This window comes from Neovison vison, chromosome 2 (assembly GCF_020171115.1).
Source record: "Neovison vison isolate M4711 chromosome 2, ASM_NN_V1, whole genome shotgun sequence".
In the NCBI taxonomy this organism is placed as follows: domain Eukaryota; kingdom Metazoa; phylum Chordata; class Mammalia; order Carnivora; family Mustelidae; genus Neogale; species Neogale vison.
The window spans coordinates 26,529,731-26,553,463 of NC_058092.1; the positions used below are offsets into that span (position 1 = coordinate 26,529,731).

The 23,733-nt window shown below is 51.7% G+C and overlaps 1 protein-coding gene and 1 long non-coding RNA gene across 3 annotated transcripts; one reads left to right on the forward strand and one right to left on the reverse strand.

Annotated features, from left to right (window-relative positions):
• Positions 1–551: 551 nt before the first annotated feature.
• On the reverse strand, positions 552–5,786 carry LOC122898651. The gene is made up of 3 exons (XR_006383023.1): positions 5,542–5,786; positions 1,566–1,646; positions 552–979 (listed from the first exon to the last, which is right to left on the reverse strand). It is a non-coding gene; the product is annotated as an uncharacterized LOC122898651 (long non-coding RNA).
• Positions 5,787–14,330: 8,544 nt separating this feature from the next.
• Positions 14,331–19,591, forward strand: GJB3 (gap junction protein beta 3). 2 transcript variants are annotated; one of them, XM_044237760.1, is made up of 2 exons: positions 14,331–14,626; positions 17,967–19,591. In XM_044237760.1, exon 2 carries the CDS (start codon positions 18,001–18,003, stop codon positions 18,811–18,813), a length of 813 nt encoding a protein of 270 aa, XP_044093695.1. In that variant the 5' UTR covers positions 14,331–14,626; positions 17,967–18,000; the 3' UTR covers positions 18,814–19,591. The 2 variants fall into 2 exon arrangements, with proteins under 2 accessions (XP_044093695.1, XP_044093696.1); XM_044237761.1 differs by lacking the exon at positions 14,331–14,626 and adding an exon at positions 15,113–15,242.
• Positions 19,592–23,733: the final 4,142 nt, after the last annotated feature.

Consider the following 23,733-nt stretch of genomic DNA (forward strand, 5'->3'; position numbering starts at 1 on the left):
ATCTGGGCGTCACTCCATCCTTTTCGTGCCATGTCCTCTGTGTCTCTAATGACCTCCTCCTCCGCTGCATTTAGCTACCCACTCACAGGACCACACCTGGGACTTTGTCTTCACCCAGAACTGCTCCACCTCAAGAATCTCTCATTGGATTCAAATCAACAAATATTTATTGTTCAATTCTACGTGACAAGCCCCATGCTACGTGCCAAGGATTGATGTGGGAAGAATCAGATACAGTCCCCGATCTCATGAAATTTACATCCCATGAAGAGGACAGCTTATGGCAGGCTGGGGAGCACAGGGTGCTGGGGAGAGGGGGAAGGTGTATCCAACAGCCAGAGATGCAGGAAAAACTTGCCTGAGGCTTCTTTTTTTTTTTAAGATTATATTTATTCATTTGAGAGAGAAAGAGAGAGTGCATGCACCCAGATTTGTAGGGTAGGAAGGAGGCACAGAGGGAGAGGGAGAAGCTGGCTCCATCCTGAGCAGGGAGCCTGATGCGGGGCTCCATCCTGGGACCCCGGGATCATGATGGGAGCCGAAGGCAGACACTTAACTGACTGAGCCACCCAGATGTCCCTTCCCTGAGACTTCCTTAAGCGGATGTCTAGAGAAAGAAGAGGACTTTGCCAAGCAGAGCAGGAGCATGCCAGATGGAGGGAGAGCAAGCTTGGTGAGGAGGATGGGAAGTACTCCAGAAGGAGGCTCCTGGGAGGACTCAGGCTGAAGCAGGCAGGGGCTTGCGTCTGCAGCACTTTCTTGGTAAAGCCCTGTTCATGATTTTGGACTTTATCCTCAGGACAACGAGAAGTCACTGGAGAGGCTGAGCACTGGAGCGATGTGATCTAAGGCATGGTGCCTCTGGTTAACGTGCTGAGGGGCCCAGGCGGGGCCACCTACTTGGAGACTGACACAAGCGTTCCAAGTCACAAACACCGATGCCTCAACAAGGGTGTGCGCAGCAGGTGTGAAGAAGTAGCTGGATTTAAGGAAGATTTATGAGATGGGGTCGGGTCGATTTGGCGATCTGAGTGGGTGTGGGATCAGGGGGAGAGGCACCAAAGGGACACCCGGGTTTCTGCTCTGGGTGACGGGGCCATCTCCCAAGGGGAGGAGCAGGTTTGCGGGAGATACAAGGAACTTCAGTTGCAGACACGCGGAGTCGGAGAGCTAGGTAAATTATCCCGGTTATCCCCTCTCTCTGCAGGACCAGCTCAGCCCCTGGAACCCCCTTCTCTCTTTCTCTCTCTCAAATACTGTACTTATCACCATTTCTGGTGACTTCACCTCTAACACCTACCTTTCCGTGCTTTGACTTCCTTGTTTCCATCGATCTTTATTCACCTGTGACACCCACCCACATACACGCTCACACCCCAGACCTCGGCAGTACCCAGAGCTCATCACCTCCTCTCCCTCTGCTTCCCGCTCCAACCCTCCCTCTGCCACATCCGTGGGCCCTCCCCATGTGGCTGTCCACCACCCCCTCTATGACCTCCCTTCCCTCTTTCCCCAACTCAGACTCCCAGGGCCCTCCGTAGATGTATCCCGGATGGCTCCCTTACCTTTGACTGTTGCCGTAGTTACTCAGTAGGCAAGACCCCAAGCCCAGTTCAACCCCATTCTCCACGTGGCACCCGGAGCATCTGGAGAATGCAACCAGACGGACTGGTTTCAGTGGAAACTTCTGATCACAAACCTTGAGTGAACACTCAGCACTTCTAGCAAATTCTACATTTTCCTAAAACCCTAACCCTAGTCCCAAGATGGCTGTATCATACCTTCCGTTCCCCCAAAGCTCCAGTCCCTGTACCCCTAAACCTCTTGGGCTGACAGGCAGGCATTATGTGCCCGTTCATCCTGCCTTCTCCCCTGGGACCTGGATGAGTGTCCCTGCTCCTGGTACGCCCTCCACTCAGACACTGGGGCCCTCAGCTCTCACCGACTCTGGACTGTGCTCCACAGTTTTTGCCCTACAATTCCGTAAATATGCTAGAATGTCCTCTCTCTCTCTCTCTCTCTCTCTTTTTTTTAAGATTTTATTTGTTTATTTGACAGACAGAGATCACAAGTAGACTGAGAGGCAGGCAGAGAGAGAGAGAGAGAGAGGGAAGCAGGCTCCCTGCTCAGCAGAGAGCCTGATGCGGGACTCAATCCCAGGACCCTGAGATCATGACCTGAGCCGAAGGCAGCGGCTTAACCCACTGAGCCACCCAGGCGCCCTCCTCTCTTTTTTTAATTCCCTCTTGACACCACATCCTTCTCCAGCTACCACCACCTTCACAAAAAAAACAAAACTCTCTAAAGGTTGTCTACACTTGCTGTCTCCATTCCCTTACCGCATTTACCCATGGGAGCCGGAAATCTCTTCTACCAAGATCAGTCAAGTCCCTCACCTGCTCAAGACCCTCCAGGTGGTTTCCCATAATGGCCATGAAGACGAAAATACACCAAAGTCATTGCTGTGGGCTGCAAAGCCCTACATGGATAGGCCTTGGCTGCCTCTCCAGACTCATCCTCTTCAGCTTTTTCCTCTGCACATCCCCACCCACAATGGTCTTCTCCCATGTCGGAGTCTTTGCACTGGCTTCTGTTGGCAACGCTCTTCCCCTGAGAGCTTCACGTGACTTGTCTCCTTGTCATTCACATCTCGGCTCATACATCCCCTCCTCCAGGAGGCCATTTCTAACCCGCCCTTCCCAAAGGAAGCACGTACACAACAGTCGGTCTCTACCGCACGACCCCATTTTATCTTCTTTGGAGCATTTACTAGTACATGAAATGTACTAGTGATTTATTTACATGTCTGTTCTCAGTATCATCCCACTAGGATGCACTCCTGAGAACAGGAACTCTGTCCTGTCCACCCATTTACCCACCAGCACCTAGAATTGCCCTTGACACACAGCAGCCACTCAATAAAAATACACCCAGGTGGCGATGTCTAGTAGGCTGTTGGATGCTGGGAGGGAAAAGACTGATCAGGAAACAATGATTCGGGAATTGTCGGCAAAATGTCTGAATATAGCATAAGATTTTGCTCCAGAATTATCCCTCAAGTAGGAAGGTTTTGTCTTATACCCAAGTCCTTACGAAGTCTCCCATGTTGTGGGGCATACTCTCAATTACTGCATTTCGAACAACAGAATGCTCTTTGGGGGAAATTCATTAGCCTGAAATAACCCCAATCAATGAAGTCCTGGATATTCATGGCAGCCACTGGGTGGATGCAGAAAAAACGGAAAGAGAGACTTTTCATACAGATTCAATCATTACTCCTGGTGCTATGACCTTACAATAGCAAGTATTGTCTTTCTAGGCAAGCCCTTAAGGGAAAAAAAAAAAAAAAACCTTTGAGAACAACAAAGGAAATGATTACGTTGGGGAGAATGACAAATACACACCTACCATATGATTTTTTTTCTAAGTTATGCAACCTAGTATTAAGCAACCAGGCTTTTATGGCAGAGAATAAAGTTTCCAGTATCATTCACAAATTTGAAAAGCACTATGTCACTAATAGCTTGGGCAAAAATAAAAGTTTGTGCCTTCTATAAAAGGTTAATGGTAACAAACCAAACTCTAATGATGTTAACCCAGGTGTCACGGAGACATGTTCCAAGTTTAAATAAAATCGCTTCATAAACTGTTCAGGGAAGGAAAAAATAATAGGTTCACTACATTGTTCTATATAATACGTGACCTTAAGATAGGCAGCGAACTCTAGAGAGTATTACACTAAGTGAAAGAAGTCAGACAGAGAAAAACAAATACTACATGATTTCACTCATAAATGGAGTTTAAGAAACAAAACGAACAAACGTGGGGGTGGGAAGAGAGAGAGACAAACCAAGAAACAGACCCTTAGCTATAGAAAACAAACTGCTTGGGGCACCTGGGTGGCTCAGACTGGTAAGCGTCTGGCTTCAGCTCAGCACATGATTCCAGGGTCCTGAGATGGAGCCCCACTTCCCAGCTCCCTGCCCAGCAAGGAGTCTGCTTCTCCCACTCCCTCTGCCCCTCCCCCTGCTTGTACTCTCTCTTTCTCGCTCTCTCTGAAATAAATAAATAAAATCTAGAAAAGAAAAAGGAAACAAACTGAAAGTTACCAAAGGGGAGGGGGCGAGGAGGGAGAGTGGATGGGGCAGATAGGGGATGATATAAATAAATAAATAAATAAATAAATAGGATTAAGGAGTGTGATTGTTGCAATGAGTACTGGGTATTTTATGTAAGTGTTGAATCACCAAAATTTACACTGTATGCTAACTAGAATTAAAATGGAAATTTGGGGGACGCCTGGGTGGCTCAGTTGATTAAGCAGCTGCCTTCGGCTCAGGTCATGATCCCAGGGTCCTGGGATCGAGTCCCACATCGGGCTCCTTGCTCGGCAGGGAGCCTGCTTCGCCCTCTGCCTCTGCCTGCCTCTTTGTCTGCCTGTGCTTTCTCGCTCTCTCTCCCTCTCTCTCTGGCAAATAAATAAATAAAATCTTTAAAAAAAAATGGAAATTTGGAAAGAAATAAAATAGGTAGCACACTAAGTTAATAAAGTAAATTATTATTTCAACCACACTGAAAGTTTATATATTCAAATCGACCCCCAAACTTTTGAGGGTCTCCTCACTGGGAATATAGGGGGTTGTTGCCTTTTATTTCGAGTCTTCTGTCTGGGCTTCCATGGTAGGTGGTAACTCAAGCTGTGAGGGTGGCTGAGACTAGACAGAGTCTTTGGGGGATAGAGATGAGAAGATGCCCTACGATGGAGGCTTAAAGGCCAAATAGAATGGGGGTAAGTGAGCAAAGGGGGCTGCAGAGTAAATTGATATCATAGAAGCCAAGGGAATATGATGTCATAGAGAAAAAAGATGATGTCACAGAAGCCAAGAGATGAATGTTCTAGAGAAGTTTCTAGAACTTCTAGAATTTTTTAGAAGTCTCTAGAGAAGGACAAAAGTGATCACCAGGACCAGACGTTGCCATGGGGCAAACTGGATAAGGACTGAAAAGTGCTGATTCAATTAACAAGATGTCTTTGTCACCTATGGCAGGAGCATCATATGTAAAGAATGGCATGCAGAAACCAGGTCCCAGTGAAGTGCGGGTGCGGGCAGGGACAATGATGATCAAGTAAATGGAGATAACAAGTGTGGACGACTGGTTGGAAAATGGTGGCTGGGAGAAGAGTAGGAAATGAAACGGTGTCGTTGCCAAAGGAAGGGAGCAGTCAAGAATTAATTTTTACAGTGACAGAGACTTGAGAATATTTAAAAAATGATGAACTGAATCCAGTAAAGGGAAAGGTCAAGGTCCCCATAGAGCCAGAGGAATGGGACGCAGAGGGCGGATGGAGGCTCGGACTTCAACAGGAAAAGGACAGGTCACCTACTATAACAGGAGGGTAGGAGGAAAGGGTGAGACAGGTGTAGGCCACCCCCATCTCTGACCACAGCTTCCCCCGGCCCTCTCACCCAGGTCCTCCCTTAGCATCTGTTCATGTTTGTTCAAAAAATCCCCCAGGGAGCCGCATAGACACCTCCTGACCTGACCCGTGATCTTCTCCCAATCTGCCAGCCCTTCGTGCATCCCCTGCTTCTGCATCCAGCCTAGGCTTGGGATCCACAGTCTCTCCCATCACCCTCATGTCACATGGGAGCTCCTAGATGGATGTCTGTCCTTCCTTCTAGACTGCAGGCTCTCTGAGGGCTGGAACAGTATCCATCCGGTTTGCCAGTATATCCTCAGGCCCTACACCGTGCCTGGTGTATATATACACGGTAAAAGGGTAATATTTGCTAAGATGACTGGAATGACCTGCTGTCCAGCCAATATCCCCATAATCTCTCCACCCCTTTTGCTTAGCCCAGACCAGTCCAACTGTACTTCCCGTGGCTACACCCTGTGCTGGGCTCTTCTCCAGTGAACCCGGCTGCCAGGCAGAGTGAGGTCACTACAAATCCATGTTCTCTAGCCCCACCTGACAGCCCTCCTTCTTTTCTGCTTCGTTCTTGGCCATTGTTCGTGGTGGTGTATGGTATTCTCAGGCTTCTCCACTCTTCTCGAAACTTCTAACCAGTTCTATCTGATCTTTATCCCACATCTCAAAGACAGCAAAAGCTTCCAAGAATCCTCTCCCATTGACAGCCACCAGACCTGCAGACCAAACCACATGCAGACCAGTCCCCCTTCCCTCGCCCCGCATAGTGAAAAGGGTGAGCCCAGTCTTGGGCTCACCACACCCCATACTCAGGAGCCCCTCTCTCCCACCTCTTCCTGCCCTCCTGTTTCTTCAACGTCCAGCTCTCTCCTGGCTCTCCCAGCATTTCAGCAGGCTCACGTCTCTTCCAACCAAAAGCCAAGACAAAACCCTTCCTTGACCCCCACGTCCCACACAACCTCCTCCTTATCTCTCTCTCGGCTTTCCCAGCAGTGCGTCCTGAAACAGGTCTGCACTCACCATCTACACTTCCTCAGCTCCCACTCCCTCCCTCCCTCCCACCAGCTATGATCTTGTCCTTGCTCCATCACCCCGCCTAAGCCACCCTGCCCTTACCAAGCATACCTCAGTTTCCTTCACCATCAAGCCCAGTGGAGGCTCCCCGTCCTTGTGCCGTGAGCCATTTCCCAGGGTGCACCGCCTTCCCCCTGTACCTCGTCCCATACCACAGATACCTTGTATGGGCTGCCTGCCCAGCATGGCTCCAAATGGAGGAGCTATAGATGACTGTCAGTCATGTGACCTGGCCCCTGGACCTCAGGTGGGTATGCGCTCCAGATGGGGCCACTCAAGCTTCCTCCCCCACATTATTTGAATCTTTTCTAAGGGAAACCTGGGAAGATGTGAGTTCGGAACTGGTGACCCTGGGCAAAATCCTGTCAGCATGTGGAGAGGAGGAGCCAACAGTCAGAGAGGAGCAGAGGTGAGGCAAACAGGAGAGACACAGTCAGACCTGCTCCAGCCGGGTGCTTCTGGGGCTCCTAGACACCCCTTTCCTCCCCATGTTTTTACAAACCAATCAATTCCCCTCTGTGCCGAAACTAATTCAAATCAGATTTCTGTCATTTGCAATCAAGAGCACTAACTAACATGCCCAGGCTTCTTCTAGTTTTCCTGATGCTCCAGTCATGCCCCGTCAATGTCCACCACTGGGTGGGGGTCCCCAGGACTCTTCCCAGGCTGTCTGCTCTCCTGGTCTCCACTCCCTCCCTGGGTGAGCTCCTCCGCTCCCACGGCCTCCATTACAACCTGGTCACTGCTGATTCCCAAATCCATAGCTCTTCACGGATTATTTCCTTGTCTCCTATTTTTCCGTACTATCCCTACTATTCCTAATTTTCCTGAATATTTTTATTGTGATAAAATATACATAACATGAAATTGCCACTTAACCATTTTTCAGTGCACAATTCAGTAGTGTTAATTCCATGAACAATGTTGTACAACCATCACCACTATTTCTAGAGCTTCCTCATTACCCCTAACAAAAACTCTGTGCTCTCTAAAATAACAACCCCTATTCACGCCTCCATCCAGCCCCAGAAGCTCCCACAGTGCAGGTGGCAGGCTGATTTCAGGAATCTGGCACATGCCTCACCCCAGGCTGGCTTCCCCAGCTGCCCTGATGCCCACACCCTTGCAGCTCAAAGGAGAGCTCTGGCAAAGAGCTTCTTCTCCTGGGAGAGTAGAGGCTGGGTGAAGACAGACACACTCAGCCACACAGACAGCTCACTTGTAACCTTGAGTACCAAACCAGCGATTTGGGCCTGGTAGTAGGAGAGAGGGGAAAGAGATGAGGCCCAGTCAGGGAAGGCTTCCTGGAGGAGGGAGGTGGTCAGAGAGGGACTTCTAGAAGGTAGGTGGGTGGGATGCTAAGATAGAAGGAACTGATCAAACAGCCACTCTGTGTCAGTCTGGGCCAGGGCTTATTCTGTGTGATGGGCTTTTTCCCTCATTTAGCAAGTACTTTGTCTACAAAGTGCCAGGCACTGTTTTAGGTGCTGGGAATAGAGCAGTGGACACAACAGACTCCCAAAAATGGCTGTCCTCACAGATGCCAGTGATGGGACAGACAATTAAAAAGAAGAATAAGCAAAATATAGAATAAGTTGCATGATCATAGTTGCCAAGGAGAAAAATAAAGCAGGAGAGAGAAAGGGTGGGGAGGAAACCTTGTAGCAATTCTAGATGGGAAGGCAAGGCAGCACACGGTGCAGAGAGGGGGAGAAGTGTGCCAGATGAAAGGAAAAGCACGTGCATTGGCACAAAGGCTGGGGAAGAGCCCAGGCACACCCACGGGCCACAAAGAAGCCAGTGAGGCCGAGCAGCAAGAGAGCCAAGAGGCCAGAGTGTTTAGAAGAGGCTGGAGAAGGACCAGAACACATGGGATCATATAAGCCATCCCCAAACCTCTGGCTGTCACTCTGAGTGAGCAGAACGCCAGGGAAGCACCGTGGGGGAGAAAATGGAGTGGCATGATCCCCTTGGTGGTTGTGTTCACAGTAGATGCATGGGGACAAGGCATAAGGAGGGTGATCGTTTATAGGACACCTGCAATAATGCAGGGAAGGAATTATCTTTGGCTTTGACATTACCAGGATAACATCCACAGTCATTGAGAAGCAGCCAGATTTTGAAAACATTTTGAAAGGAACACCACAATGATTCAGTGGCAGTGAACATGGGGTAGAAATAAAAAGGGTCAACAATGACTCTTAAGTTGGGGGCCTTAATGAGTAGATGAGTACAATTGCCATTTACTCATTTGGGTGAGTCAAGGATGGAGAACTGTTGGAGGGTGATGTAAGGGAGCAGGGTGTCAGATGAGATCAGGACTCCTAACTCAATTTTAATTTCAAATAAAGAATAAGTTTTTTTGGTGTAAGTAAGCCCCATGTACGATCTGAAATTTAAATTTAACAGAGCACATGCGTTGGGATTTTTGTTTTGTTTTGTTTGGGGGGTCTTTGCTTGCTGGCTAGGTTTGGTTCTAAATCCAACAATCCTAATAAGGAAGGAGTTTAATGTGGGATGTGGTGAGTTTGCAGTCCCTACAGACGCTGGCAGGTGAGGGGAGTCACTGCTGAGCCCAGAGTCAGGGCAGGGGGCGTGGCCTGGATGGAGACAAGCGGTCAGGCCTTGTCCGCCTAATTCTAATATGTTAAATCCTGAGACTGGGTAACATTGCCAGGAGAATGAGTGGGGACAGAGAAGAGAAAGAGCCAAGGACTGAGCCCTGGGGCACCCCAGTACTTCAAAGTCAGGGAGATCTGGAGACAAAAAGGAAACCCAGGAAGGAAGAAAAGTCAGAAGAGTGTGATGTTCCGAGACCAAATGCTGCTGGGAGTGCAGAGCCAGGAGCCCCAGTGAGAGGGCCTGGGGCTGGGATAGGGGAAACACACTGAGCAAGGCCCCCCGATGAGAGAGAGCTCCAGGGGGGATGCAGAGAACAGGTGGAGATATTCTTCTGAGTTTGACTACAAAGGAATGGAAAGAGATGAAGCAGATGCTGGAGAAGCTGGGTGAGGGAGGCTTGTTTGTTTCTGAGGACAGGGAAGTACCAGCACATTTACTGTAAAGGGAAAGATCCAGTAACGAGCAGAAGGGAGAAAGTGGAGGAGAAAGGGGTGGGGAGTGAGGTCTGGGGTGTGTGAGAAGAGGTGGGATTCGGGGCACACGTGGAATGCTTGAAGCTTGACAGCAACTCAGAAAAGCCGTGTGTTACCTCCATTGCTGGATGTGTGGGCAGAATTTCCAAGTAACTCTCGGCATCTTGGAAGGAGAACAATGTTCTAGCCTGGATCCTGGGATATTCCTTCCTTCCTACCCACAGCCCCGGACATGCTGGAGCACAGCTGGAAAGCCCCCATCCTTCCACCTGAACTGCTTCCCAGTGGGTTCTGCCCCACCCCCACCCCAGCTGCTACAGCATAAACACAAAGAAAATCCCAGCCAGAGAGGGAAGCCCCTGCCTGAGGCCCGGGCAGAGTTTCAGACACAGGGGGCAACCTGGGACTAAGACCAGCCTGTGCCAAGGCCTGGGCCAGAAGAAGCACGGGGCCAGGCTGTAAGCCTGCCACCCCCAGAGAACAGGTGTGTAGGCCCTCAAGGGAGTGTGGGTGGCCTGGGCAGCTTCCAAGCCCCGGCACGACACAGCCTTGCCCCGAGGCGAGGGGATGGCCTACATGGCCTCCCACACATTCCCTTGCTCTGGGAGCAGAACCTGGAAGTGGGACAGCAGCCTCACGGCCTCTTTCTGAATGGGATTTCTTCCAGATCCCTCCAGAAGAAGCACAGGGCAGGTGTTGGAGGCACTGCCTGATGTCAGGAGGGAGGGAGCAGCGCTGGCCAGGCCCGAACGATAGGACCGAGGCCATCCGGTCACCCGGGCAGCAGAGCAGAACAGCGAACAACCCAACCACACACAGAGACACCAGCTCATGCCTCTCACAAAACCCTGCCAGCCACCTCGGCAAAATCCTACTCATTCGTAACCACATGCACCAAACATACCTACCTACTCCCCACACTACCTGTTAACACCCAATGCCCAATCGCACAGCCAGACAGTTCTCACGCCTAACTTTCTGCGCTCCCAAGACTGACTCTGCAAACAATCACTGAGTGTCTGAGTGCTCGCGGCGCTGCAGGAACGCCCCCACCCCCGCCCCAGCTCTCTGCTCTCCGAAGGCATCTCCCCCAGAATGTTCTGAAGCTCCACTGCTGAGGAAGTGGGCAAAGTGGCTTCAGAGGGGGTGCCCGGGGAATAGCAGGGGAAGAGCCGTCCAGGCAGAGGGAGAAGCAATCGCAAAGGCCACGAGGCTGGACTGGACGTGGCGTGTTTGTGGAATAGAATGAAGGCCGTGTGGCTGGAGAAAAGCGACCAAGGGGACATGTGGTGGGAGGCAAAGCAGGAGCAGGTGGTTTGGGCTTTGTAGGCCAATGGCAGGAGAGTGGGTGTTAGTATAAAAGTAATGGTAAGTCACTGCAAGGATTTAATAGGGGAGTGACAACGATCTGATTTCTATCATTAAAGTACTACTTTAGCTAGGAGAAACCATGGGAGGAAAACTCTTTGGGCTTTCAGAGTGGGGAAGGCATTTCTAATTATGACCAAACCCAGAAGCCATAAAAGATAAGATTGATACATGTGACTACATTAAAAATGTTTTAATTCTGCATGGCAAAAACTCCACATACAAAGTCAAAATGCAAGTGTGAAACAGGGAGGGAGAGACCTTTTTTATTTGTATCATAGACAGAGGGCTTCTTTCTTGAATATATAAAGATCTCCTAAGAAATCTCTAATTCAAAAGGCAACCATCCGGTAGAAAAATGGGTAAAAGCAAAGGACAGTTGATAGAAAAATAAAATGGGTGTTGAGTCTATCCAAAGATGCTTGTGCTCACTCGTAGTAAGAGAAATGCAAAATAGAAGTATAATGAGATACCACTGGCAAAGATGGCACAGGTGGTTAACACTCCACCTTGGCAAGGAGTCCAGGAAACAGGCCCTCATGGCTGGTGGTAGCAGAAACTAATACATTTCTGGAGAAGATTTGACATTATCTATCCGAAGTACAAATGGGCATACAACTTTAACCCAAAAATTCTACTTCTAGGAATATATCCTATAGACCTAATTTTAAAATGTGTTAAATGATGTTTGTCCAAGGATGTTTATTACAGTGGTGTTTATAATAGAAGGAAGGAAATTCACAATTAGAAGCTGTCTTAATTTTCATCAATATGGGACTGATTAAATATATTATAGTAAATAGTATGGAATACTAGTCAGCTGTTTTATGAGAAAAAAATGAGGTAGTTCTGTATCTACCAATAGAGGGAAAATATCCTATATTTTGTTAAAAATAGCAAAGGGGGCACCTGGGTGGTTCAGTCAGCGAAGAGACCAACTCTTTGTTTCAACTCGGGTCATAATCTCAGGGTCACAAGATCAGCCCCTGCATAGGGCTCCATACTCTGTATGGAATCTGCTTGGGATTTGCTCCCTCACCCTCTCCCTCTGCCCCTCCCCCCACTCACTCGCTTGCTAGCTCTCTCGCTCTCTCATTGTCTCTCTCTCTCTCAAATATATAGATAAATAAAATCTTTTTTAAAAATAGCCAAGTGCAGGGGAGACTGGGTGGCTCAGTCTCCAAGTGTCTGCCTTTGGCTCAGGTCATAGTCCCAGAGTCCTGGGATCGGCCCCACATCAGGCTCCCTGCTGGGTGGGAAGCCTGCATCTCCCTCTCCCACTCCCCCTGCTTGTGTTCACTCTCTCACTGTGTCCTCTCTCTGTCAAATAAATAATAAAAAAAAACTTTTAAAAATAAATAAACTACATAATCCTTCTTAAAAAATAATTTAAAAAAAATTTTTAAATAGAGACGTGCAGAACCAGGGGCATAGTGTACCTCCTTCAGGAAAGCATCAAAGAGTATCTCTACAGTCAAAGATGGAGAGTTGACCTCAGGAAGGAAAATCAAGTAACTGGAAACCTGGCGGTCAGGTGGGCAGTGCTGGCTGTGCAGTCTGGTGTTCTGGGAGAAGTCAGAGGGAGCACAAGAAACGCAGGACTTAGCAGTGGAAAGTATGGAAAGCCCCCAGGCTGGATGAACTCACATGGAAAGAAGAGGCCTAGTCCAGGGACATGCCCACACCGGACAATAGCTTGTGAGGCCTCCAAGGCGCCAGGAAACTGGGAGTGTGGTGTCAAGGAAGCTGAAGGAAGAAAGTTTTTTGAGAAGGAAGCAGTGGTCAACGGTATCAGGTGCTTTTGCAGGCCCAGGAGGGTGGGGACAGAGACATGACTGTTCGATGTAGCATCATGGAGATCCGTGGTGATCTTGACAGGGCTGCCTCTGTGACCTGCTATAGGGATGGAAACGTTGTTCAAAACAAGAAAGTGGGGGGGCTCCTGGGTGGCTCAGTTGGTTAAGCAACTGCCTTCTGCTCAGGTCATGATCCTGGAGTCTGGGATTGAGTCCCACATGAGGCTCTCTGATCGCCAGAGAGTGTTTCTCCCACTGCCCTCTCTCCTCTCAAGCTCTCTCTCTGAAATAAATAAGTAAAATCTTTTTTAAAAAATAATAAAAAAAAAAATAAAACCAAGAAAGTGGGGAGTAGGTTTGCTCCGAGACGCTGGAGAGCAGCACGTGGTAGGGAACAGATGGCGGAGTCCTGCACCTTCACAGGACAGTCACACCCACACATCCCACCCCACCCCTGCACCAACAGAAACACCCGGACCACCCCAGCCCTGAGCCTCAGCAACGATTTTCAGGGGCCATGGCCCACTAAGTAAAAGATGGTCTCTGCCCTGTGGCTTTGTGCCATCCAGAAACCACACAGCCAAGACCCCCAGAGGCGGCGCTGCTCCTTATTCTCTTTAGGATCCTGGGCAAGTCACCTAACCTCTCTGTACCTGGTTTTCTCACTCTGGGGAAGGATCATGCCTTCCTCATCCAGGGAGGAAGAAATAGTCTTCGGGCCATACCTGGCACAAATATGTTTCTGAGTGTCCAATGCAGGGTTAGTTCTCCACCAAAATGAGCAGTAGGTAGGGTGATCTTCCCAGGTTTGGGGCACTTTTGAGAGTGAGGGGGTGATGTTAAATACACTGGGGCCACGGGTGTGAGCCAGAACAGTCCTGGGAAAATGCCACGCAGAGTCACCCTTGTGTTAGCAATACCATCTCTGTGGAGACTGAGGGCTCAGGACCCAAGGGGACTAAGATCCCAGGACTCCCCGGGAGGTCAGAAACCCTGGGGTTTCTCCAAGGAGGCTGGGAAGGTTCCTTGTCATAGCACACTAATAACTAAGACAAAGCGTCCTTGTCCCCAGAGCCCAGCCCAGCTGCAGCCCAGCTGCTGGCCCCCCCTCCTTCCACAGAGTGTCTAGGGCAAGGGATCTCTCTGCCCCCAACACCCCCACCCGCCTCTCACAGGATCTGCTTCTGGACATAACTCAGGCAACCACCCCTCTCCCTCCTGTCCTCACTCCTAGACAAAGGATCCCCCCACCATCTCCTTTCCGGATTCGCCTTGCCCCTTCCAGTGTGGACGCAGAGTTGGCTCCCCACTTGGTTCTCCAAGGTGTGAGAACGAGGACACAGCGCCCGAGCCGGGCGCCGCCGTGAAGGGCTGGGGTGACGCGAGGGCAGACCCCCAGGGTGCCGCCCTCCACTCCCCAGCCGGGTCCAGGCCGGCCACCTGGCGGGAACTGCTCGCGGCAGGGCGCGGACACGGTAGCCACGGTAACGCGTGTGGGCGAGTCGGGATTGCGGGCCGTCCCAGGCCACGGCACTTCACAGTCCAGAGTGCCTCCCGCCCCTGATCTCATTGGAGCCTTCGCACAGCCCTGCCCATGGCCGCCGATGCCCCCATTTCCCACATGAAGAAACCGAGGCTCCGAGCAGTGACGGGACCCTCGGAAGGCAGCCCCGGTAGCTGGCGGCCGCGGCACTAAACGCAGACCCCCGGCGGCCGGGCGGGCTCCGAGGCTCCTCCCCGACCCTCCCTCCTCCGCGCCGCCCCCAGGGCTGCACCAGCCGCCGAGTGCCGGGTCGCCGCTGTAGAGTCCGGCTCCCGTCTCCCCGCTGCCGCGCAGGGCTCCCGGACGCGGGCTCCCGGTGAGTGCGGGTGGGGGTCCCGGGACCCGAGCGCTCCCGGGAGACCCAGGGTGCTGTTGGTGGGGGAGAGATGGTGCAAGGGTCTCCCCCAGCACCCCCACTGCCTTTTCGCCCCTCGATCCTGGGTGGGGTGGGGGCTCCAGGGGCTGGAAAGTTCTGGGACACCCTCCTCCCACGTCCGCAAGCTCGCAAGCCGCCCGGGATGGAGGGAAACTGGGGAAGGGAGTGGGGTCGGTGGAGGAGAAAGCTCAGTTGGAGGGGGAGGGGAAGGAGGTGGTCGCGGCGGTGGCATTCCGGAGTGTGGCGACAGCTGGGCGAGACTTGGTCCCCGGGCTAGGAAAAAGCGGATGGCCGGGAGGTGGTGTTGGGGGCCAGCTGGGGGTAATCAAACTGGCTCCACCAGTCCCGGTTCTGGGCTTGAAGGGAAATTCTTTGCGGGTGAGTCGAGTCCCTGGGGTGTGTCAGGCGGGACTGGGCAGACAGGACCGGAAGGTGGAACGTGGGGACCCAGAAGGGGGCTGCACCCCGATGGGTGTCCGGTGACAGGGCCCCTCTTGTCCGAGGGCTGGAAGACGGGCCTCCAACCACCACTTCAGTTTTTTTGAACTCCCACCAGGTGAGTGGGGCCTGGGGAGGGAATGGTTTATGATTCTTACAACAGCTCAAGAAAGTAGGAATTCTTTCCCTTTACAGATAAGGAATGGAGGTTAAAACTATCAAGGGATTCTTAGAAGTCACTGGGCTAGTAAGTGCCAGAGCTGAGACTGGAATCCAGCTATGATTCCTCTCCATGCACATTCCATGGCCCCTCCCCAAAGGCCAAGTCTCAGGGAGCAAGTGGGGGAGAGAAGGAGGGTCTCTCAGTCACACTGTCCTGTTGGAGATTCCCAGAGAAGAGGCATCAGCAGAGATGAGGTGTTGAGAAGCAGCTGTGCCTTCTCCTTCTGTCCAGAGTGGAGAAGTCCTTGTCCTGCTACCATTGTTCCTGGGGGTTCCTGCCCACACCTCACAGCCCTTCCCTCCAAGTTGCCTCTCTGAGAAGTCACCATGCATTTGTTTATTTACCCAGTATTTATTGAATATCTCCAATGCGCCAAGCACTAGGCACTAAGTATAAAGCAGTAAGCAAGATAGAGCTGACATTCTAATAAGGGAGACAGACAATAAATAAGAACAACAACAAAAACTATTATTTTAATTTCAAATGGTGATTAAATTCAAGGAAGAAAATAAAGGGGACGGGAGTGGAGTGACCAGGAGGGCAGGGGCTCCTAGATCCAGAGTAATCTGTGGAGGCCACTAAGATGATGTTTGAGCAGAGGCCTCAGGGATGAGAAAGACCCACCCAGCCACCCTCCAGGGTTCTGGAGAAAGAGCATTCCAAGCAGCAAGGATAATTGCAGAACTCCCAAATCTCCCAATGTGGCCAGAGCCGAGATAATTAGGGTGAGATAATAAGAGAGGAAGGCAAGAATGTAGAATCTGGGGTTTCATTCTAACTGTAACATGAAGCTAGTAGAAAGTTTTAAACAAGTGAGTGACGTGATCCAATTTCATGGACTCTAAGGGTCCAGGACTGGATGCTGAAAGGCCAGTGAGGAGGCTGTGGCAATAATACCAGCAGGAGTGATGGGGCTTGAGGCAGGGCAGTAGCAGCGGAGGGGTGAGAAGCGGTCATGCAGGGTTGGGACCCACAGGCAGCATGCGTGCTCAGAGTCACAAAGCCAGCTCCAAGAGCGCCCACATGTGCACACAGGCCCACACATGCACATGGAGACACACGTGTTCCCGCACCCAAGGCAGCATCCAGACACTAGATGTACTCATGCAGACCCACCCGTCCACACCTTCTGAGTCATTCCAGAACTGGGAGGAAAATGTGTGATTCGGCGGCCTGAATACAATGTCTCCCTATCACAAAGCCTTGGTATCCGGCATGGCTGGGGGAGCTGGGTCTCCCCCCAGCTCTGGCAGGAGCCCCAGCTTTGGCACAGGGAGGGGAGGTTGTCTCTAGAGTTTCCCTGGATCTGGTATGCTGGGAGCCAGACCATTATTACATCCCACATTCACCCCCAACCTGATCTGGTCTCCCAGCTTCACCACCTACTGACTGTGAGACCTTGGGGAGGCCATTTCTCCTCTCTAAACCTGCTTCCTCTCTGTAGAATGGGGTTATCGGGGAGGAAGAATTTCCCCCTCCCTTTTAAGTTCTTCTCGCTGGACTAAGAATGAAATTGACAAAGAATGAATGAGACAGATTAACAGGAGAAAATTTAGTTCAGTATGGGAAATCCACAGATAAGAAATTCCAAAGACAAGCAAAATGAGGTATATATGTCATCCTGAACTAAAGAGAAGGGACTAGGGGTCAGGGACTTCAAAGGGAAGGAATACAATTCACAGAAGGTGAAAATGAGTAAATATTTGGGAAGCAAATATTTGCCAGGTCCACTCAAAATCAATGGGATATAGAGGACTTTGATCAAATAAGCCTTGCTAGGTTCCTCCTTGCCTACCATACCTAGTTCATATAAAAATGTAGTTATCTGTAGTGGTAGGTCTCTTCCTGGACTAGGTCCTCTGTCTGAATTCTTTCAGGCAGTTGAAAAAGAGGTAAAGAACTTTTCCTGAATCTAATGGGTTTAAATTGCTTTTAACTTAAAACACTCTTCATACCAAAGTGCCCCCATTTGGGGGTGGTCTGCCCTTGGCCGCGAGAGGCCCATGACCCCACCCTCACAAGATGGTAGGTAGCAAGGCATCAAGAAATAAGTTGCAAGAACCCAGCCTGGGTCAGGCATCCAGCAAAGAATGGGAGGGGAGGTGGTGGAGAGCACAGCCCTGGCACCAACAGCCAGACCTTGAATCCATTTATCATTTTAAGAGTGACTTCTCTCTAGCTCTCACAATGAGTGGCCAGCATTTACTGAGCATTTACTATGTGCCGAGTGCTTTGCAACTGTTATCTTCATCTGGAAATGAGGAGCACCATAGTATCTTCCTCGTGGGGCCATTCTAAGGACTAAAGGAAATAACAAGGCACAGAACTTTAGCTCGGTGGCTGGCTCACAGTAAATGCTGCATAAATGGTGACTGTTAATCAGCAAAGGCACATTCCCTTCCTTCGGGCCTGCATGCTCTGTGACTTTTGGCAGGTCACTTAACGTCTCTGTGCCTGTATCCTACCTGTGGTTTGGAAAGAACAGTAACTGTCCTGACAGGGTCATTGGCTGGTCACACGAATCCATCCGCATAAAGAACTCAGAACAGCGCTTGGCACATAGGAAACGCTCAAATGTCCCCTGGTCACGAACACCTTTTTTTCCCTTTATCCTGTCAGGTGGGCACGGCCCCCGACACCCCCACCAGGCACCATGGACTGGAAGACGCTCCAGGCCCTCCTGAGCGGCGTGAACAAGTACTCTACGGCGTTCGGGCGCATCTGGCTGTCGGTGGTGTTCGTCTTCCGCGTGCTGGTGTATGTAGTGGCCGCAGAGCGCGTGTGGGGGGACGAGCAGAAGGACTTTGACTGCAACACCAAGCAGCCGGGCTGCACCAATGTCTGCTACGACAACTTCTTCCCCATTTCCAACATCCGCCTCTGGGCCCTGCAGCTCATCTTCGTCACGTGCCCTTCGCTGCTGGTCATCCTGCACGTGGCCTACCGCGAGGAGCGCGAGCGCCGCCACCGCCAGAAGCACGGCGACCAGTGCGCCAAGCTGTACGCCAACGCGGGCAAGAAGCACGGCGGCCTGTGGTGGACATACCTGTTAAGCCTCATCTTCAAACTGGCCATCGAGTTCCTGTTCCTGTACGTGCTGCATACACTGTGGCACGGCTTCGGCATGCCGCGCCTGGTGCAGTGCGCCAACGTCGCGCCCTGCCCCAACGTCGTGGACTGCTACATCGCCCGGCCCACCGAGAAGAAGGTCTTCACCTACTTCATGGTCGGGGCGTCGGCGGTCTGCATTGTGCTCACCATCTGCGAGATCTGCTACCTCATCTTCCACAGGGTCCTGCGGGGCATGGCCAAGAACAAGTCCCCCAAAAGCCGCAGCCTCCCATCCTCCACCAGCCGAGCCTCCACCTGCCGCTGCCACCACAAGCTGGTGGAGGCCGGGGAGCTGGGCTCCGACTCTGGTGATGACAAGGGGCATGCGTCAGCGCCCACCATGACCCCCATCTGACCACAGGCTGGGGAGCAGCCCTGGGGCTACTGGGGGGACAGGTGGGGGCACTACTGCACTGGTGGAGGGGCCCTACAGGTGCAGGGTGCACCCCCCTCCTTTTGAATTCGCTAATCTATCTAATTTCATTGCTGGCAGACTTCCTGTGCACTGGGCACTGTGCTGTCGACCTGGGTAAAAGTCTCCCAACCCAGAGCCAGAGAAGACAGAGGTTGAAACAAGCTAATTCACTACTGCATGCAAGGGGACCCTTAGGGGGCTCGCAGAGGGCTTCTACCTGACCCAGGAGGAGGTGCTCAGGCCCGGCTTCACTGAGGAAGTAATGTCAGAGAGGCGGGAAGTGCTTCTTAGCAGAGAGAACAGCAGGTGCAGAGAGAAGCCTGGAGACCACAAAGAGGGAGATGCTTGCCCTGGTTGGATGCACCAGATCCAAGGGAATCTCCATTTCCTTGGGAGGAACACCCAGATTTCTGGGGTGGGAAGGAGGTAGTCTCTAAGCAGTGGGAAATCTGTAGGGCTGAGAGTGAGCTTGTGAGCCTGAGCGGGAGGAGGCTCTGCTGACACCAACCCCTCCTGAGATACCCAGGGACCTTCCCAGTCCCCACTGCCTTCAGAGGAAGCCCCCTTCTGCCCAGTCCTCTTCCCCCCAGGTTGAGACAACTTTGCTCCCATCTTCTCCCCACAAATGTGCTCAACTTAGTGCCAGCCTCTCAGACCCGAGCTCCCAGACACTCAAGGTAAAGGTTTCTTGAAATCAATAAAGGCTGTGTTTTATACAGGTTGGCTCCGATCTCTGTTCTCCACTCCCACCCACAAGACCCCGAGGGCAGGGAAGGTAGACCTCAGGAGTGGAGAAAGCTCCGTGCCTGTGGGTGGAGGTAGGGTGAGGGCTGTGGCCAAGGCTGGAACAGAAGTTAGGCTGCAGGGAGGGTTCATCCCCTTGGGGCTGTGGGTTGGAACCTCCCGATATATATGTTGTGATTATAGGCGTGGTCACAAGAGGGCACTGTGCTCCCAGTGCAACGGGGCTTCTAGCCTTCATAATCAGACTGCCCTGCGCACACACAGTGACTGTCCTCTCTGTAGACAACTCAGACTCCCACCACTTTTATAAGCCAGTCACTGCCATCAAGAACCCACATCCCCACCCTGTGTACACAAAATCCCTGTTATTCATACTCTGACTCCTCATATGTGCTCACAACGGCCCAGTTGTCTCCTCTAAAGACCTGAGTCCCAGGGTCACTCAAACATTAACGCTCCTTCCACTTTCCCTGAGCATTTTCAGCACACCAGGGTCCTGGCCAGATGCTGTAACTGCACAGGGGATGGGAGCTGAATTCCAACAGCCCAGAGGGGAGCGCAATGGGGGTGGAGGAGGCATGGTGGTGGGGAGGCACAAAACACTCTCGTCTCTGGCCCTAACCAAATGCTGGGGTGGTTCACAGCCACACTCCCAGCACCGTGCGGTGACCTGCAATTTAGAGGACACCAACATCCAGGACAGACCAGAATGGAAAGCAAAAGGGAGTGTGGGGCTCTACGAATCCAGAAAAACATTTAGTGACTATCAAAGCCAAGGCCAGCAGCCAGAAATCTAGGAGCAGTGAGCCAAGAGCCAATGCAGGCAAGGAGAGGGCAGATCACGGCCATCCACAGAACAGGCTGCGGCTCACCTTTGCTCTTACATGTGGTCATTAGTGGGGTGGGTAAGCCAGCCAAGTTTCAAGGGCCTGGGGTTGGGCTGACACCAGCCCCCAGGTTGGAATCGTAGCTTAACCACTTCATGACCATCGTCACCACACACGCTTGCACGTGGGCAAACTTTCAGGATTTCTGTCTTGTCATCAGTACAGTGAATTGCATCAGTCAGGGGCCCAACAGGAAACAGATGGCACATTCGAACCCAGTAACTTTAAATTTAGAGTTTCCTTGAGGGATTATTTTTAAAGGGTATGGGCATGATTAGGGCACCTGGGTGGCTCAGTTGGTTAGGCATCTGACTCTTGATGTTGGTTCAGGTCGTGATTTTCAGGGTCATGAGATCCAGCCCCACATCAGGCTCTGCACTGGGCATGGAGCCTGCTTGAGATTCTCTCTCTCCCTCTCCTTCTGCCACTCCCCCTACTCATGTTCCCTATCTCTATCTTTCTCTCTCTCTCACTCTTGCTCTCTGAAAAGAAAAAAAAAATTGAAAGGTATGGGCATAATTAAGGAAGCCCACAAAGACCACTTCAGTGTCCTGAGTCTAGGGACAGGGTTATCACAGGCAAGAGCCACATTGGAGCTGCAGGATGCATTCAACCCCGGCGACCAAATACCCCAACTTCACCATCACATCTCCTGCTTGCTGGCCAGCGGCTCCCACTGACCCAGCCCAACCAGAATCTGGAGGGCAAGGGAGCCCAGGGAGGCATTCGGTAGGGCTCAGCCTCCAGAACACACAGCAGGGTAGATAGTTGATCCGAGGGACAAGGGAACATATGCAGCCCGGCACTCAGAACAGTACCTACTCCTCGGCTGGTTGTACAGATAGGAGGTCCTTTAGGTAACGCAGCAGTACTGTGCTAATGTGTCCAGTAAATATCCAAACAGCAGTGTGCTCCTGGCCCAGGCCACATCATAGGTCAGTCCCACCTCCGACTGGATGATTGCAAAGGTCTCGGGGAAGGCTGACATCCTCCAGGACGGTTTCAGCTGCTTGGTCACAGGTGGCTTGGAGGTCAGAGCACCTGGAGGATGTCATCTGCTATCCCAGCACGACTGATCTTCTCCAGGTTGTGGACGAGGACTGTCGATTAGGGACTCTCCCTGCTCTGTGTGTCCCATGTGTGGCCTGAGAGCTATTCTGAGCTGGGCAGCTCAGGATGCGTTCACCATCCAGAGTCCCCGCCAGACCGGGCTGTCACCACAAGGTGGCTCTCATGCCAGCCTTCTCTTCTCAGGATCCACGCCTCTATCTCCTCCTTCCTCATCGCAAGAGGATTCACTTGCAAGCTTCCTTCAATCGTGGATCGGATAGATTTGGATTTCAGATACAAAACCCTCACAGGCCCACCTGCTGCATGAAGTCACGTGGGCCACCGTGCAGCCCAAGGTCCACATTATCTCATATTCATCATCCTGGTCCAAGCCTCCTATTGCAGATGGAGTGTTTGTGTTTTCCCAAAATTCATACATTGAAATCCTAATTTCCAATGTGACGGAAATGGAGATGGAGCCCTCCAGATGGAGCCCTCAAGAATGGGATTAGTGCCCTTAGAAGAGACACAAGGAGGATGACCTTTCTCTCTTCACCGTGTGAAGAGAGACGACAGACCTGCAAAAACTGGGAAGCGGGTCCTCACCAAGATCCCAACCATGTTGGCTCCCTGATCTTGGACTTCCAGCCTCCAGAACTGTGAGAAGTAAATGTCCATTGTCTGAGCCCTCCCCACCTCCCCACCTCCATCCCCCAGTCCATGCTATTCTGTTCTAGCAGCCTGAGCTAAGACAACCACATCATCTTACCCCCTGGATTACTACAACAATGTCCCTGCTTCCTGCCCTGAGCCTGGGAAAGCAGAAGAATGGGAAGGGGAGGAAGCAGGACAGAATGACAAGATCTGTCCCAGGGCACTGTGTCCATTAGACAAAGATGGCCCATGAGAGGAGTCCCTGACCACCACTTGGCTCCGTCCCCACCTGGGGCCATCCCACAGAGTTCGGCCACCTGGACAGTGGGGGCAGACCTGCCGGTGCCAGCAGCTGGAGGCTGTCAGCTGCCCAGACTCCCGCAGCTGAGCAACAAGGCCTGTCATGAAGGGCAGTGGGGTCCGCATTCGCCACTCACCCCCTCAGTCTATTCTCAGCAGCACAGCCCCAATGAGCCTATAAAACCCAAAAGTCAGGCCATATTGCTCCCTGACCCAAACCCCCTCACCCCTGCTGAGACACCTCCCACAGGCCTTAAGGGGCCTCTAAGATCTGTCCCACACCACACCCTCCGTGTTCTCCAGCATGCTCTTCTTGCTCACCTCACTCCAGCCACACTGACCTCCTGCTGTCCCTCAAGCAGGAAACACCAGGCACCCTCCAGCCTCAGGGCCTTTGCACTCTCTGTTCCCTCCTCTGGAAGACTCTCCCTCAGAGAGCCACAGGACTCCCTCCTTCCTTTAGGGTATGCATCAAAACGTCAGCCCCTTAGAGAGAGTATCTCCTCTCTTCTGTTCAACATGGAAACTGCCCCCCCCCCCGCACCCTCTCCCTTCTCCCCCTCCCTGCTTCCCACATAGCATTGATCACCAATCAGAAGGTTCTGTGTTCTGTCTCCCCATAACTGGAGTGTCCTATCTACAAGGGCAGGGACTTTGGCTGTCATCCCCTCAATGGTCTCCGGTGTCTAAGTGCCACAGCTCCAGGTGGTGCTCAGTACAAGAATTAGTAAATTCTTACATGAGCCTGGGGTCCTGCTAGGTGCTGGGGATGTAAGCAAGACCCAGCTGCCCGCCCACAGGAGGCCCACAGTCTAGTGGGGCTGGGTGGGAGGGGGTAGACACAGGGAAATATGCACCTAGGACAGGAGGAGGGCAAATAGGGAGTTATTTAACTGGTCCAGAGTTTCAGATTTGCAAATGTAAGAAGTTCTGGAGCTCTGTTCCTCAACAGTGGGAACGTACTTAACACTACTAAATGGTACATTTTCAAATAGTTAAGACGGTAAATTTTATGTTATATTTTTTACCACCATTAAGCATAAAATTTTTAAGAACAACAACGAAAAATCCCCAAATAGAACAGTGTACCCTGGGGTAGGACCTGAGCTGCTGACGGCACAAAGGCTCCCATAAGCCAGTGGAGGCGGAGGCCAGCAAGGGGATTGACTTCAGGGAGAAGGTGACATGGAGCAAAATCCTGAAGCCCTCGCAGGTTCAGCATGTG